Source organism: Charadrius vociferus, unplaced genomic scaffold (assembly GCF_000708025.1).
Source record: "Charadrius vociferus isolate BGI_N301 unplaced genomic scaffold, ASM70802v2 scaffold39, whole genome shotgun sequence".
In the NCBI taxonomy this organism is placed as follows: domain Eukaryota; kingdom Metazoa; phylum Chordata; class Aves; order Charadriiformes; family Charadriidae; genus Charadrius; species Charadrius vociferus.
The window spans coordinates 1,249,746-1,268,077 of NW_009650188.1; the positions used below are offsets into that span (position 1 = coordinate 1,249,746).

General features: G+C 40.9%; 1 protein-coding gene across 1 annotated transcript in view; it reads right to left on the reverse strand.

Annotated features, from left to right (window-relative positions):
• RGS2 (regulator of G-protein signaling 2) overlaps window positions 1–3,138 on the reverse strand; it is a 5,473-nt gene extending 2,335 nt beyond the window's left edge. The window contains 2 exon segments of the mRNA XM_009892876.1: window positions 1,690–1,767; window positions 2,880–3,138. Of these exon segments, the coding sequence (XP_009891178.1) occupies window positions 1,690–1,767; window positions 2,880–3,138 (337 nt within the window).
• Window positions 3,139–18,332: the final 15,194 nt, after the last annotated feature.

An 18,332-nucleotide genomic window follows, 5' to 3' on the forward strand; every position in this document is an offset into this window, starting at 1 on the left:
TCCGTGCAGCGGGGCGGGGCTTGCGGGATGCGCTGCGCGCGGCAGGGATTTCTGCTTTTCCTGGTAAGCCGGTTCGGGAAAGTTTTTGCCTTCCCCTCAGGATTACGTCTCTTTTTTTTTCTTTTATTTTGTTTTCCCTTTTTTTTCTTTTTTCTCTCACCCGCCCGTCTTTTTTCTTTATTTTTTCCTTTATTTTTTCTTTTTCCTTTTTATTTTTATTTTTTTTCTCTCCTTCCCAACTTGCCCTTGCTACCGCCTTCTTGCAAAGACTTTAGCCAGTCGCCCTGACATCCCTAGGGAAGGGCGCCTGTCCCCGTGGTGCTGGCAGAGGGGCGGCTGTCCTCTCTCTGTTCTGCCGATCAGGAATGTACCCTGCATTTCTCCAGATTTTTTTTTTTTTGTGTGTGTGTAAAGGAAATACAGACTTTTGAGTGTGGTCAGTACACGAAAAAGGATAAGTAAGGACTTAGCCAAGTTTCTTCAAAAAATGAAGTAACCATAAACTTGTATAGATGGTATTTTTGGTGTCCACCCCTCTGCTAACCCAGGCTATTTATCACATTAATAAGCTGTCTGCGCGTGGGTTTTATCTCTGTGTGGTGTTGCCACCTATCAGTGAATTGTGTAAATTGCTCCCAGTACACGAAGCAGAAATTGCAATGACTTACTCCAGCCTTCGGCTTGTTGAAAAGGCCATGTGGTCCTTCTCAGCAGCGTCCAGCTGAAGGGTATCATGTCCAAAGAATTTGGATTTAGGAATCACGTGAGTTTCTCTTTAACCTACCCTGCTTTTCTGCTCTTGGCTGTGCGTGCGTCTTCCTTTCCCCAGTACTCTACAGCATGTATTTTTCTGCCATAAAAAGCAGCGTTCAGAGGGACGGTTTGGTTCCCAAAACACTGGCTGACTTCAACGCAATCATGTAGCATCAAACAGCTGACGCTTTAAGGTAATCGCCGTAGTCTTACAACCTTTCTCCTTGCCAAATACGCGCAAAGCTGCACAAAGGCATTTTGCTTTAAATGAGGTGTATGGAGAAAATGAATGCTGTTTAATTTGTGAAAGCATTTGAACAAGGATGCTTTTCAGTGCTGCCCATTGTAAGTCCTCTGCAGTATATATTGATGGTCTGATAGGAAAACAAAGCTCCATCCTCTAAATTTTACCAAATTGCTTTAAATGATTTTTTGCAACAGGTAGCTCTTAGTCTTGTATATAGTACGTGCATTTTTTAATGGGAAATTATTACGAGGGTGTTACCGTGGGAGGGAGGAAATGTGGAAACACTAACAGAGGTAAGGCTCTAAGTGCTGCAAAAGCATCAGTTCCAGAAAATTTATAGGAGGATACTTGCCAAAGAAAAGACCAGGGCAGGCAGTGCCTGTGTGATGGATGGAGCTGTGCTGACTCCCTTCCAGCCGCTTCCATCGTCACTCGCTTCCAGTGCCAGGGTCAACCGAGCTGCGCAGCTGCGAGTGATTTGGGCAGGAGCTTGCCAGGAGCTGCTGAACAGCCTGTAACACGCGCGAGGACGGGAACACTCTCTGCACGTGCGAAACTTGCAGCACACAGCCTGCTGGTTGGGGGTGGTGGTGTGAGAATAACGGATGGAGACTCGGCCCTGGGCCTTACCCAAAGTTGAGCCTCTGTAAAGGATCAAATGCTCTGCAAGGGGAACAGTACATCCTCACCTGCCACCTGCCTTGTAAGAGATTTCCCCATTTTTGATGTTGGTTTCAAGTTTCTTTCACCTTGATTCTCAAAGTTGACTGGGGGGAAACGCGCCCAAGAATAGTGGGAATTGGAAAACTTCAAAGCTTAGTGAGCTACAATAAGGTTTGGATAAGCATTTATGTTTTGGGGGCTTACTGCTAGCACACCAGAGGTCCTGCTGATGTTTGAAGCCAGACAAAATGTTTTCTTGATGGTCCTGGAGGAGACTTGCTGGGATATTCCCAGCACCTGCCAAGTCGTAAAGCTGGCAGTAGTCAGCGTATGGAAAATTGCAGCATGGATCACGTATTTGTCTGAACTTTTTATTTTGAACTTTTTAATTGCTTCTTTCGGATACCCATAAAAATGGAAGTGCCAGTTAAGGAAGGTAGTCGCAACATTTGTAATAGCTTTAAACAGTGGAAAAAATAGTGTTCCAGTTAAAAAATTAGCTGAATATGGAATTGTGAGGTTAGATGGCCTTATAAAGCATACTTACTGTAATATTTCATTTGAAAACTATTTAGATTCAAATTGAATTTTATTGGCTGCGTTAAGGTATATCTTTAATTTATGTTTTTATCATACTTTTAAAGCCTGGATATTACAGGGGTTTTTTTCAGTAAAAAGAGAAACTTTACAAAATACTTTCTCACTTCATAGTGCTGTGCAGTGTGTTTCGTGGCTATGATGCTAACCTTTGCCAGGAGGTCGATTACACATCTGCATGATAAAAGATATTTTCCATTTGTGTTTAAACAAACAGCAACGAGAAAGCATCTGACCTCAAACGATGTCACCAGTGTACTGTACAATGACCCAGTCAGGCCTGGGATGGGGGGGCTGCTGCTGGGAGGGTGCCGCTGGCTCCTCTTGAGCCACCTTCCCGCGGGAGCTGGAGGTGTGCAGCCCCGGCTGGCTGCTTCGCCTGGAGGGGCGTTTGAGCTCTCTGAGACGTTTTAGATACACCACACCTACGTATTACTTTTTTTTTTTACCGATTTCTAGTTTTTCAAAGCGAGGATGGCAAAAGGGCTGGGTTCGTTAGCCCGCCTTTCTAAAGGGGGTTCTGCACAAATGCTGCCATATGCTGATTTGGCATCTCAACCCTGTCCTACACCATCTCTTGCAAGATTATTTTGAAAATTTCAGGAAAATCAGGTATTACCACTTTTTGAAAAAGCCCTAGATTGCAGTGGCAGCACAGGTTCAGGTGTGTTAGTGTGGCACAGTGCATAAAGCTGTTGAGAAATAAGCGCTTCCATCTTGTGATGCCTCTCGTCGGGAACAGGGCTGGGGGGTGGGCGATTCTGCCTGTGTGGCTCAAACCAGCGTGGCGACCAGCACTCCAAATTTGGCTGTGTGTCTCTGACCTCTGCTCCTTCAAACCAGCGAAGCTCTTGGTAGCTGAGGACAAATACAAACATAGCGCCAAATCTTTTCCTTTACGTGTTTCTTAAAGCTTCAGTCTATTTCTGTAACACTAATCTCATTGTCAAGGAGCAAGGCCAATGGAAAGTGAGGGGGGGGGAGCCTGTAGCCCAAACTTCGCTATTGAAGTCAGTGAGAATTTCGCTATCGCCTGCGGTAAAATCTGATGTCAGACATTTAATGACACAAGCTCTCACCCTGGAGATTATAATTCTCTTTGCAGAGGCTTTCTTGAGAATGTTCTGTTCTTTTTCTGCTTATATGATTCCTACGAGCATCAGGGATGGCTGGATGTACAGAGGGCTGTAACATATGCAATAAACATCCAGGATGGAAGATGAGTTTTTTTCCATCTCGGTTACGTTATGTGTTGCAATAGCTGTGCTGATCTTTTCCAAGTCCCTAGTGAGTAGTTGCTCTCACTGCATAATGCTTAAATCTGTGTCTGCATTTTCTGAAATGCCAGTCCTTGTTTCTTCTTTTTATAGAGAAGTCTTGGATGGTAGGAAAGAACACATGAAAAATGGTCCAGAGACTTTATAGCTGCGTTTCATAAAGCCAAGAGGGGAGAGTATACTTTTGCATGGCAGTTCAAACCGTGCATTACAGTTATTTGAAGGATGCCTTATTGAACCCTTGTTGTCTTGGACTGGCTGAGAAATCATACACAAAAGAAGGAATAAGATGTTGAGCTATACCTTTTTGTTTTGTGAGACATATTGCAAATTACACAGGTGCACTTTCCTGTATTTTTACAGTGTTCTTTTTAATTTACAGCTGTATGGTCCTGGTGCTGTGAGATGGTTCACGTCAGCATCAGAACAGGAGATCAGCGAAGAACGCCACCGTGCTGCTTATAATAGCATCAACTGAGCCTCTGTTCTAGGCTGCGTCTTCTCTGAGGCACAGGGGACTGATATGTATTTGTACAAAAGAGCACAGAGGTGCTCTTGCCAAGCTGTGGATGGAAGCAATGTGCTTCTGCGCTGTGCATTGTTAAAGAGCAGCAATCATGCATGGTATGTGTGGTAGGACGCTATTTTCTAGAGGAGTATTATAATTGTCACTCTTTCCCACATTTTTGTATAAGTGAAGATGTTTACTCAAAGCCTTAGTCTGATTCTAATTCTGTTCATTGCATTCTGCCTTTCTTGTCCCTTTTACAATTTCAATGGCATGTAGTGTGTGGGGGTGTGTTGTTTTTTGGGGGATTTTGGGTTGTTTTTGTTTTTTTTTTAAACTGCTTGAAGCTTGCTGAGGTCAAGTTGTTGCATTCTCTGCCTTCGGCCCTGCAGGCTGTGCCTGATGGGCTGTTGTGCTTCCCCCAGTACTATTTTCCAGTCATAAAGCTGAAAACATGCAAATCATAAGAAGCCATATCTGGATCCAAATTTAGCACTGCTGTGGATTAACACTAAGACTGGACCAATTAAATGTTCAGTCTTTCCTAAATAGAAAATAAAATATATCTCATTACAAATGGATCGTGTTTCATTTAACGGCAAAATCCTCTGTCTGTGTAATGTATAAACTAGACGGAGCTCTCGGAGCTCATCGTTCCCAGCCCTCAGCCACCTTCTTTTACATAAACACCCACATTAGTTTATAAAAGTTCTAAAAATAGAGCTGAAATTTATCAAAATGTGGATAAACTGGGACTATATGTCTGCTTGCAGTGTTGCTCTTACGTGGATGCCTATGTCTCTGTTATAGTGACACTGCAAAAAGACTATGAATTTCGGCAATGAGCAGTCGATTGTGATTTCCCCCTCTACCTGCGGACATTTGGAAATGTTAGTTTTTAAAGCAGAGATACTCAATAACGGCGGGCAGGAGTCGGAACAGCGGGTTCCCGGAGGAGCCCGGGATGGCTGTGCCGCTCGTGCAAGAGCTGCTTTATCCTTTCTGCAAAGACAAGCTGAAAGGAAACCCGCTAATATAGCCTGCATTTTAAAGGACAGGACATTCTCATATTCCTTACGTCTTTTGTCAATAGAGAAAGCAAACAGCTTAGCAAGAAGCAGTGTATTTTGAACAATGACATTTTCTTAGCAGATCCTAGCCGGGTTACACCATCTCGGGTAAAGAGATCTGATTAATCTTGTTTGAGGTTAACTAGGTGATGCAGAACACTGGCTCCGTGTTCTGTTCAAATTGCAGTCTATTTTGTTTCCCCTCCCAAAGGCCGTGTTTGTCAAACGGGGTGTGCAGAGGGATGTTAAACAATCAACTTTGTTTGTTAAATCTGCATGTGGCCACCATCTTTATCATACTATCTGCATATAACACAGTCAACACACAGTCATTTTGATGACTCTTTAATCCATGTTAATGAAACTCTCTGTAAATGCCTAAATGGTATTAGTCAGATCTTGATCTAGAAAGTCTCCGTGGCTTACAAAATCAATCCCTTTTACAACTCCTACAGGTGAATCCTGTCAGGAGTACAACAGTGCAGAAGCTGAGGATTAGAGAGGAGTTTAAAAATGTTTGCACCACCTAAAAACGTCAAATTTTTGAAATTAAGTGTTTCCTTTGAAATGGAGATAAAATGTCAGTCTTTCCTATTTGATGATGGGCAGAAAAGTTTAAACAAAACCATTTATTAGAACAGCCTCATCTCCATCCTGGGTGGAACTAGCAGAGGTTTAATTAAACTTTCTTAGTGGAAAATAAAAACGCTAGCAAAATATCAAATTTGTCAGTGGTAATTTTTTCATTTTGGTAAAACTATTTTAGGGTGGTATTTTGTTTTTATCATTTCCAGTGTTGCAGTATAGGTTTTTCAGTGAAAAGTAGAAAGGTAGTGAATGTCTCTCAGATGTGGTAAAGGATGCAGGGTAATGGAGAGGAGAGAAAGCGCTATCCGAGAAAATCCACTTATTAAAGACATTTCATCTGAGCAAGGGCAGCCTTATCCCCTTTCTACTTACCATGTTGACAAAAACTATTCCAAAGTTTGTAAAGTTAAGCTCTCCGGAGTTAGGAAAGGGCCAGAATGAAGGTTTTCTGTGCAATATTAGTAATCGCCTATTTATCCAGTGGCACCCTGGGTTGCTCCCAGAGCGAAGGCTGGGAGATAAATGAAGGACAGGGTGATATTTCAAACCGTGGAAATTCCCTTCTGGCTGGTTAAAGAGTACGCTGGAGAGGTCAGACCGTAGCCAGGATTGGACTGAAGGCACAGACTCTCTTACAGGTAGCCTGGGAGAGAGATATAGCCAAGTAGCTTGACAGATTAGTCATTCCCTTAATGCCAAGCGTTGTAAAATAATGTCTCAGTCCTCCAAGTGCATTAGTTGTAGGCAGGTATATTGTTCCCCTAGAATGTTTTTCTCATCAGCTATTCGTTGAGTGTTCAAACAGGTCTTCAGAGCAAAGCAATTCATAGCTGACTTGAGGTGAATCATTCCATGTGGAAAATAACAGTCCAAACTTCTAGAATAAGTGGATAGAATGATAATGTCACTTCTTGTATTTAAATGTATATTAAACAGGTAGAACTCCACAGAAATTAGTGGAGAGATGCTCTGCTGTTATTCCAGCGTTAGACTTACTCAGAGCAGTTACTGTCAGAGCAGACAATAGTGACAGGTAATTTTGCATTAAAGAAGCATTTTCTGGGATGTTTACAGCGCTAGGAAATAGCAGTGCAGGACTGTACGTTACCTTGGATTGTACTTAGAAGTATGCGAGGCTGCATATGACTCATTGACAATGTTTTGGCAAGCTCTATTTTAAATAGATGGGAGTTGGTTCCACACTGTGTCACAACCTTCAGTTAGGAGCTGTGATGAGACCTCTACATTAATGTACTCAGTACTTTTCTGGTTGCAAGAAGATGCTCCTCAAGGATTGCTTGAAGCATCATGGTGAAATGAGAGCAAGAAACCTTAATTAACAAAAGAACTGACAAAAATTCAAAATTTCTTCACGGAACACAAATACTAAAGTGTACCAAATAGATAATTCAAAATCAAAACAGGAAGTCCTGCCAGTTCTTAAAGGATGGTATAGATTAATCAGAGGTGTCAAACAGGAGAATTTAATATGCCTGTGAACAGAGTCATGTCTGTAAGTTTGCTAAAGATCTAGAAAGGTTGGCAAGCTGTGGAGCCACCGAAGGATGTTCGTGACCTCATTTGTAACCTCAATAGATACCATAAATCCTGAATTTGCTGTCCCCAAGCTAGGATGAAAGACAGTAATGAAGTCCTGGGAAGAGAGTGATCTTCCAGCGTGCATCTAGAAGAAAAGGGAGGCAGAATGGGAACGTGTCTCCTCAGTTGCACACGGGTGGCCAAATGTTGCCTGAGTCCGACTGTGGACGCTTCCTTTGCTTTCCCCAGGTGCCACCTTGCAGCTCAGCATTTCTCTCCTGGCTGGTTCCTTCATTTCAGAGACGAACAGCTACTGCACATCAGGTGCATGCTCTGCGACGTTAGCTGTGATTGTACCTCATCCTTTCAGTACGCTTTTCTCAAGACCAAACTCTTTTTAAACTGAAACCGACTATGTGACAGTTTCTAAACGTTCTTTTTCTGATACATGTTGCCCTGAGGTGTGACATGTCAGATACAGTTCAGGTTCTGGAATGGTGAACTTGTTTTACAGCTAGTATACAACTAGTGTTTAGTTGCTGGGGTTTTTTGGTGTTTTTTTTGTTTTGTTTTTTTTTTTAAATCAAGTTGTTTACTTAACCTCTTTGTTTCAAATAAGTTTGGTTTTTTGGTAGCTTTCCAACAAAAACTGTTATTTGAAGACTGAGACAACATTCCTGGCAAGTCTGGAACTTAGAAAGAAATCATGGGACAAGATGGCTTAGATCAATTCGCTGGGGTATACTCCAACGTATCAGGAACCATAGGAGGCATAGGTAAATTACAAGGAGGAATGGAAAGAAGAACAAACATTATCTTGAAGAAATTACTCCCTGCCATGTCCTATACGAATATCCACTGAATAACTGATGCCCACTGTATTGACTACCTTCTGCTCGCTTTGGCTACAGGAGAAGTCAGTACAATTTCTTCCACGTATTCTGTCATTATTCCTCCTTTGCATAGTGTATTTTCTTTATTTCAGACAAATACTCTAATCTGTATAGAGTAAGCAGTTAAGAGAGATTAATTTCGCATCTGTGGACAAGCCTCTGAGGAATACAGTGCACGGTGGGAGTAACGGGAGCTGTTAGTTCTAAGAAGAGATTTCATTTTGAAATATCATATATGCCTAAAAAACAAATTAGAACAATTGTACAAGCACATTAAGTTACAGAAGAAAGAATAGCCAAGAAAAACTCCCGGGACTTCAGTCTCTAAATTGGACTGAGGTGGATTTTCCAGCGTTGTTCAATTAAGGGTATGTTTGAAGACACTCAGATCAAATGACCATTATTTTCTCCTTCTTTCCTTGTCATTCAGAAGTAGCCCCACGTTTATTCAAGGCACTGTGTTTACTCTGATGGAAAAGAAGATTAGGCAATGAAAAAAATCACAAGAGATGCTTCAGTCTGAAATGCCAAAACTTCTGTAACTACTTCAAGACTGAAGCAATGGTGGGACTTATCAGCAGAGAGGGCTCCCAGCGCTGCTGGTGGCTGCTTCTCCCTGGGTTTTGTGGAAGCTGCTCCAATAGTAGCGAACTCCTGTCAATGATAAAGTGTGCGTGTCGTAACGCACAAAGGAATATCTTTCTGAGCACATCCTCTTCTGCTGGACACCAGCAAACTAGCGATGAGGTTAGGGGATTCGTGTGCCTTACTACTAACTTCAGCTGAAGGTGGAATGTGTGCAGCAAATGAGGGTGATATCTTGACATATGTAGAGAAAATGACAAACGTTTACTGAGAAATTCAGAGATTGTTTGTATGGGGAAAATAGCAAGTGAAACAAAGATGAACATGTTTAATTTCCATGGTTCCTAATGTGCTGCATGTTTAAGTGCCAGCTCACAGGGGTGGATTAAGATGTGTTTGTAATCAGAGCTGTAACCTCTCGACTGTTTTTAAATGTGTGGTTCAAAATATGGGAAAAAAAAAAAAGAGATGTGAAGAAAATACTGTGTAAATTGCATATTAACTTTGTTATCACTGTGTTTAATAAGTAAGTGCTTTTTTACGTTACTGTCTTAATGACTGATGTTGACATAGCATTTGGCACCAATTTCTTAGTACCATACTTCTGTTGTTGCTGGTAAGTGGTAAGAACATGGTTTCAGTCACTACTATGACTTTGCCTAGCCAACTTTATTAATGGTCTGCAATGTAAAAGCTTGAAATGTTAAAAAATATGTTAATTATATCTGGTTTTCCTGACTTCCCTCTATATACAGAATGCATCTTAATTGTATTTTCCTCACCTGTTTAATACAGAAGGGATGGACATTTGGAACTGGGTACAGAATCAACGCACAAAAAGCCTCTTGAGACAAGAGGATATTTTTGCATTGACAGTTTCTACGTAGGTAGTTTGCAAGTAAATGGAGGAAAAAGAAGGATGTGGTGGTTTCTTCTGCTGTAGTTTCTGATTTTTGGGGGGTATTACACAACTACTCTGTGTGCATCATACAGGCCTACTACTTTGAATATTTTTTACTAACTCTTCTGTATGCCCCGTATTATTTAATTTGCATTTATTAAAACTAGTAAATGGATAATTAAAACAAAAGCTTATTTTGTTACAACCCAAAACAACTGAGCTACTTTTGTTTTCTGTGCCAGTTTGCATTTACATTTAAAATGGCATTACTAGCCAGCTCATTTTCTCTTCTGATGGACTTCTTTTTCAGTTATAATTACAGCTGAGAAATCAAAAGCTTTTTATTTAACTACATCCCCCCCCCCCCCTTTTTTTTTTTTCCTCCCTCATGGCCACTACTATATTTGGGGGGAAAAAAGAGAAGGAATCTAGGAGTCTGAAGTCAGGCATATATTTCATTTGCGTTCACTATATCCCACAACACCTTGTAGAGGCTGATGACAGGCTCAGAAGGGCAGAGATCAGCTGTCATCTATTGAACCTCTAAGTAATGATCTACGGCCCATCATCACTAAAAATAGTTGCAGTTTGCTCAAGTTCTGCTATTGCTCCTGGCTTTAACCTTTCTTTCTTTCTTTCTTTCTTTCTTTCTTTCTTTCTTTCTTTCTTTCTTTCTTTCTTTCTTTCTGTCTTTCTGTCTTTCTTTCTTTCTTTCTTTCCTTCTGTCTTTCTTTCTTTCTGTCTTTCTTTCTTGACTACCCAGGTTTTAATCATCAGTTCTCCCATTTTGTGGTCAGTATCGTTTCAGTTGTTGGGAGATGTTTTTATTCATTTATGGAAAGATGGTTTATCATGCTTAAGTGGCAGGACTGTAAAAATCCTGTCTGTTAACAGATTGCAAGCTGTTAAGTTGCTTGCAAATATTGTAATTCTTGTCCTGGTTTTCTTTCTTTCTTTTTTCTTTTTTTTTTTTTTTTTTACGTATCATATCTTAACTTACCATTGCATGTCTTGCTGGACATTAAATGCTTCTGAGTGAGCTCAGATGTGACCAAATGGTCCTCAAACACTGTTGAGATAACACTGACTCAAGAAGGTGGTTTCCTGCCAGAAAACCATGGCAGGAGGAGGGAGACAAGTCTAGTAAGACTTTTGCTTGCCTGTCTGCTTGCTTTTTAAGTCTCCAGCAGAAGAATGAACATATGTCTGACATTATGACAGTGAGTCCTTTCCTAACTGGAGAAACTAGACAGGGAAAGTCTGTTTGAAAAGGTGCAGTCAGACCCACGCGGGGTCTGCCTGTAGTTTGGGCTGGCTGTCTTGGCTACAATCTGTACTACGATGCTTGTAGTACTGAAAAACAGTGTTGCTCAGCCAGAGCATGGCCTCATGCAAACACGGCAGCGTGGCTCTCCTGCTAGTTCTGGCTGACATCCACCCAGCTGGCAGCACAGGCGAAGCGACTGTAAGTCTGGCTGGACCTCGCTCTGAGTAAAGCAGCCTTTTGAAGTGGACAGGTTGTTCCTTGTTCTCTATGAACCTCCATTTTCCCTGGCATGATCGAAAAATCTACGTATTCACTCATTGCGAGTGCGTATTCAAACACATTTATGCCCGGAAAGGGAAGAGATTTTATCAAGGGGTGAGAAACCAGCGTTTGCCATTCTGCGTCTGTGCTGATCGCTGTTTATCAGCTCCTGAAACAACATTCAACTCGAGATCACATTTGGTGTGAAACAGTGCAGTACCAATCTCCCACGTAGCTATGCTGATTTACACCAGCAGGTGATTTGGCTCACGACTGATGTCACTGCAGATCTCTCTCTGGTTGCAGTTGGCTCTCACCCCTACGAGGGCTGAGACATCCTCAGGCTGATGGGAGGGGAGAGCTGGGCAGCCCCGGCCCTGCAGGGGTGGGGGCTCACTTTGGACTCCCTCTCATTTCCAGCCAGGTGTGCGCCGGGGCTGCACACTTACTTCTTCTATAGAAAAATCTGTCTGTGGCTTCCTTCTTCCCTTGTATGAAAACCTCAGGCTTAGCAAGGCCTTTAAAGTGATGATGGCAGTTGGGAAGTAACCCTCTAAATGGCAAGGCTGGAGGTTTTCTTTTCTCTATACTTTAATTTTTATTATTTTACTTTTAACATTTTCCTTCTACTCTGACAACTGTGTATTCAGTCCTGCTGTGTTTGTAATTCTTTTTTCTTTTTTCTTATTTTTTTTTCAAATACTTAGTGAAATAGCAATACTGGTCCAATGTTTTAATCTTTTAAAAGCAGCAGGTCATTACCATTTACAGTTGCTCAAGTTTGAGAGCATGTTTACTTATAAATATTTACCCAAAGGATAAATAAACAAGAAACTGGGCAAGTTTTCCCCAATCTGCTCTACTGACATGACCAGGTGGTACTGTGTTGTAGATTTACAGCAATTTTCCAGCTCTGTGGGTTCTCCTAGGTAAGGAAACTGCCAATGAGCAGATCCTATTTTTCCATTGTGCCAGCAACTACACTGGGAAAAATGGGAAAGTACAAAGCGTGCTGAAAAATTGTGGGTGTCTATGTTGGTTGCTCTAACCTGCATCATAGCTGCCATTTATCCTCACCTATTTTGCGCTGCATAAGCTGCGTGTATCCAGTCCAAGGACTGGATCAGTAAGATTAAATAGTAATTGAATCTTAATTACATTAACAAATTATGTACTAATCTGTATGGAAGACTACACAGGCACAACACTTGCTGTGAAGAGGATGTGATGAGATTTTTAGATCAGTTCAGTTGGTGTCACAAGACTTTTAAATCATAGGCAGCTGAGTACTAAATCATGCAGCTGCATTGTCTTTTGCACGAATAGGCTATCACCTTTTAGTGGAGTAGCGTTTACTCTCTGTGTCTTGTCTCACGTCTCTTTGTCATTAATTAGAGAGAGTTTACATGCTCAGGGACTTGTTTTCCTTAAGCTACATGTAACCTTTGAATATTTTCAGCCGTCGACGTAATACATTGAGCTTCCTGCTTAATCCAGTTGCTGGTTTTAAATAGATACGTTTCTTAAACAAACTTTTCATGAAGCAGACTCAAATGAACATGAAATTACCCTCATCTACAGCAGAGCTCAATTGGGACTGGAATGTTCTCAGAGTGTGATAACAGCATTTTGTGCTCCTTGGAATTTAGGATAATTTTAGAGAAAGAGATTGAGAGCTCCAACGATTCTCTTTCTGAAACCATTTTGAGGCGAGATCCTCTCTAGATAGAGATATCCATTTGCGTTGTTTACTTTGCCACAGTCACCCTTTGCTCGGCCATTACCAGGTTGGTTTTTCATCAGCTCCTGGATAAATTGAGCTGCTTTTCTGATGGTTCCTTAGTTACTACAATACCATCTTTCATGACCTCACAAGACATTCTCCATTTTCTAGGCACACATTTTGTGAAATATCGAAACATGACTTTTGCTGCCATTTTCTTTATCCATTTTTTCTAACCAGATTTTAGTCAGGAGATAAATGTGGATGCCCTCAAGAAATGTTGCAAGTACTCAAGATGTAAGACAAAAACTTTGCTAAGCAAATACCCTTTGATGCTTAATTGCCACCCTTTTTGGAATGTCATGTGCAGAGCCATTTGAAAAAAATGCAGCAAAGGTAAGCATCACATGTTATTTTGTTTCTTCATGCATGGGAACTTGTGGCACAGGATGTTCTTGATGGGAACAGGCTGGGATGTTTATGGGCAATAGGTCTGTAAATGGATCCTAAAGGACAGTTGGTTTGGGCTTATCTAGCTGGAGCAAGGAGATAATGCAAAGAAGGAAAATGACAGTGATCAAAGGGATGAAACTAGAACTGGGGATCACTTGGTGAAAGCACTAGGACACCAGTTAAAATAGAATAGAAGCAAGTATGCCTTCAGTCAGCAGGTAGTGAACATCTGGAACTTGCTTCCACAGGAGGCTGTGGAGACGGGGCCATCACTGGGTCCAAAAAGGCATTAAACAAATTCATGGACAACAGATCTGCAAAGAGATGCTGAAAAGGATGAGGATCCTCTAACATCCCTAATGTAACAGTAGTGGATGCTGAGCAACTGTGAGGGGAATGGAGCAAAAAAGCAGTTGGTTTCTCGTGCTTCCCCTACTTAGCTGCTTCTGCCACCACTGGAAACAGACTATCGGGTTAAATCAGGCATTGCTCTGACCCACTGTGACATTTCGTACATCCTTTTAAATTTTATTTATTGCTCAGACCACTACACAATAAGGATTTAAAGCATTTACCCCTGAAAAGTCTACAAGTAAGGAGCTTGTATGTGCATAAGATTTTGTTAGACTCAGGCCTTATACTTTATTTGGTTAAATAGTACCATGAGCATTTACACAACTACATAAATAATCACATCCAGTTAGTGCTGTCAGCTAAGCCAAAGTAGAGATTTTAAGTGCCAAGGACTTAGAACATCTCTTTCTAATTTTACCCTGGCTCGAAGTATGTTTAGAAGATGAAGTATAGATAAAAATCAGATAAGCAAAATTATTTAGTGTTCTGTCACTTGTAAAATGTTTATCAGTTAAAAATAAAAGAGGTGAGAAAAATAAGTTAATCTTTTACAAGAAACAAAACCATATCTAATGGCTGGATTAGGAGCCTGTGTTTAATAAGCGACAAGAGACGATTACAAACAGTCCGCTCTGGCTGTTGACAGACATCCTGTTTTTGGTGGTTTGTGTATACTTCACAAAGAGATGCTACCTGCGGAGGTAGCAAATCTCCATGCGTTGTCTTAGCTGTAGCTAATTAGCTGGAAGATGGGTAGGAAAACATGAATGACTAAGCTGAGTCCTGGAGCTGTTTGGAGATGTTCCAACTGACTGGTTTTCTGGTAGAAAATGCTGATTCTTCCAAATAAAAACATTTGGCTGGATTATGTAGTCTCAATGAGACAATAATTTGTGCTCCTTCCAGGCTGTTGTCCCACTTTTCCAGGCTCTTCGGCCATCTGCCAGGCAGATGGTATAGAGGTGAGCTCTTTGCCTCTTCCTCTGCTGGATGTGCAGTGCCTCCTGCCTGGTTTGGGCACCAGGATCCCTGAGCTTACCCACCCTGGGGGTGTGCAGCCACTGACCATATCTGTTCTTACAGTCCCATCAGCTGACTATGTTGGCTGTCCAAGTCTACTATTCCAGATGATATTTCCTCATATGTTTGAAATATTTCACAGGTTAGATAGAAAGTTGTATCTTGTTTTGGCTCTGAGCTGTACAGGTTCTCCACCAGAGAGCTTTATTTTGTGCTTGATAATTTATATCTTGCTGTTATGGATTACAAGACTTTGCAACATACAAGGTGATAAAAACGTTGAGCTCAGCAAGTCGTATTCCAGGAAGAAATGTCAACCATGAACTTGTCCTTCCTGGAAGTTAAGACAAGGTATTACCTCAAGGAGAAACAGAGAAGTCACTTATGTTTGTTTATTAAAGCATAAGGACTAACTTACCCTGGCGGTGGGAAGTTTGTATTCATCTTTGTCTTTTCTACACAAAAACTACTGTACTAATAAGGAAGGAAGGAAGAAGAAAAATGGGGCAATTACTAGACAATTAATTCTTGCAAAAGAGAAGAAATATGTTTACAGAACAATGTTTATGTTATGGGTTGGAACAACCATTAGTGACTTTAAACATGAGCCATTTCAGTCTCCATAACTCCCAGATGTTCCTGCTGGCAGAGGCCGGCTGTCCCTCAGCCCTACCACTTGTGCATCCTTAAAAGGGATGCTGAGTGATATGGTTTCACCTCACAGCTAAACAGATCAAATGGTGATTTGCTTCTGCAGGGAGTGGTCTTGCTCTTTCTCCATGTGCTGGGTCTAGCACTCCTATGACCTCTGCGTGCAATTCAGCTGGCTATTCCAGTGCAGAACTAGTGGTTTTTTTCACTTGCCCAGTCACTATATCTGACATGAGAGAAAAAATGGGAAGAGGGTGCAGGGTAAAGCTCCTGTCACTGCTTCTCTATGTGTTACACTGGCTTGGCTGCATGGCATTATATCCTATGGAACGTGTAGATTACCCCTTTGTTTTGGAGCAAATCCCATGCCCAGAGTTTGGGACACCTGTAAAAGAATTCCCTGATAGATAGAAGTTTAGGAGGAAAAGTAGGTATTTTGGAGATCAAATAACTTCTCCTTTTTAGTGAAAATTGGTGAAATAAGAATGAAGCCAGTTTCTAGAAATGCGTGTTGTAACAGTGAGAAAAACAGGGTTGGGTTGAAAGATTGGAGATTGTCCCATGGCACAATGTCTAATCTCCATCTGGAATCATGCCTTTTCTTTTTGTTTTCCTTGAGAGTCTGTAATTATTTAAAATACATTAAAAAAAGGCCAGCACAGCAGCTAGATGAAGCAAGACATTTTAAAAAAGACTTCCCCCCCCCCCCCCGTGAAACATTTCCTTTTAACCCTGAACAGATGCGCATTGGGGAAACAAGTTATTGTTCCTTTCCTTTATAAGGACAACACACCAGGCTTCCCTTATTTCTGATTTCTGATCAGCAGATTTCACCAAGGATACGCGTGACATAAAATACCTTTTTCTTTTTTTTTTTTTTTTCATTATATGTTCTAGCAAAATGTACTCGGCTTAGTTCAGAGTACTTGTGAGATGGCCAGGTTTTAATCTTCAAATAAAAATATGCCTGTGCTTTCTGATTTATTTGTCCTATTTATTGAACTTTTTTAAAGATAACAAACTAGCTCTCAAGAAGAAAGCAACACAGGAGAAGTAGTGTGGCAGGAATCCCAGTGCAGTGCAGCCTATACAAATGTTCAAAGAAAGGCTGTCAGCCTTAAGCCAGGGTTAAGGAGAGGAAGTAAAGCTCAGTAAAGGAAGGCTGATGGTACTTTTTAAGTGGATCACTGCTGGACAGCAAAGCTGCAACAGTGGAAGGTGTTGGTGATGACTTATGCTGCATTTTAGTTGAGTTGGGGGTAGTGCCAGCATCTGTAAATATTATTGCTGAACTTTGCATGGCCCAAAAGCTTGGATAATAGGGTCCAATAAGGTATGAATGTTCTTGTATACATATCATATGGGCTGTCTTGATGGGCTGAATACTACAGACAAGATTGTGGATAGGGTTCAAAAAACAGGTGCTTTGACATCCCATCTTGTTCAATGGCACAGGCTTTGTGGCTGCAATGAGGCCTGCTGGGGTCAAGTTTCAGTAGACGGTGGCTTAGGGTTTTAGTACTGGTATGTATTATTATCACAGGGCACAGCAAGTTTGTTTGGGGTTGTTTGTTAAAAATATAAGCAATCCACTTCTGCAGTGAAGATTTCAGTTTTGAAGTTCTCACATTCCTTTAATCTCTGGGAAGGGACAGGAGAGGCACGAGTTCCAAGAGGCAAGCACATCTTACATTTTTAGAAGGTACTTTGGAGAACATGTTCACATTACTTTGGTTACATGCATTCCAAAATTAAAAGCAGTTTCACTACAGGAAGATGTTAAACTAATCCAATCTCCTCTTGAAGAAGTGGAAAATGAACTTCCCAGTATGATATTTAAAGGGTCACTTGTATTAAATGGTCCTATGTCTTGCAGTGCAATATCAAAAGACTCAACCTTCTCAGGACTAGAGGTAAGAGAATGAAAAAAGTAATTAAAAAAGAAGAGAAAGGATGACTGCCAGAGCTCCGTTTCCAGCAAAGGTTCTGCTTACAAGTTTGCTGGGAAAGAAGCAAGGAATAACAACAGGAGTGTTGATCTACCTTCCTTTTCTCCAAATATATTCTAAGAAAGCCTTAAAAAATACTCTATCTCTAACCTTGCAACAGATGTTCTTGCTTTTACAAGCCCTCTCCAGTGATGACAGAATTGCTGGAACAGGAATAAGATCAACTCCTTGTCTAGATTTTGTTTTTATTAGAAATAGACTGTTAAAAGAACAACTCAAGACCAAATCTGCTGCCAAATATTTTATAAAAATGCTAGCTTGGTGGGGTATGCGTGCGTGAAAGTCAAAAGAATATGCTCAATCCTCTAGGATTTTTGCTTACTAATTTTAAAAAAGAAAGAGGTGCCTCAGAAGGTAAATAGTCCCAACAACTATTTGTACACATTCCCACAAGGAAAGTTTTCAGTGCCTATGAGAATGTAAACACTGCTATATTATTTGGTTTATACTGGCTATATATTTTGGCTTGGCTTTGGTAGTATAAACATTGGAATTTTGGTTGGTTTGCTGTAAACAGATGCCGTGAGGATGCTGAAAATTCAAAAATGTATTATTTCTGTCATGTGTTACTTTCTTCTCATTGTGTAGGACAGCTAACAACCAAATCTATTTCACTGTATAGCTTTGCTACTTAGTGTTATTACATATTAGTGCTGAAGTTGTTTAAGGAGCCTAGAAGGACCTTTTCCTAACAGGAGCCAGTCTTGAGAACTGGGATCCCCATTCTCAAAAAAGGATATCTGTTGTCTCATTTCCAAAATGCTTGTCTTCCATTTCCATCATAATTTCTTAGTACTTTTAGGACACATTTTGTGTCCTGAATCTCATTTTTTCTCATAACTAGATGGAAGAGGCTTTCTAAAAGTATCTTTCAGTGGGATATTGTTTGACTAACAGCTCTCTAATACTGGAACAAATTTGGAGACTAAGCACATTGTTTAGCTCAGTTTATTTTTTGGATAGTTATTTAAGA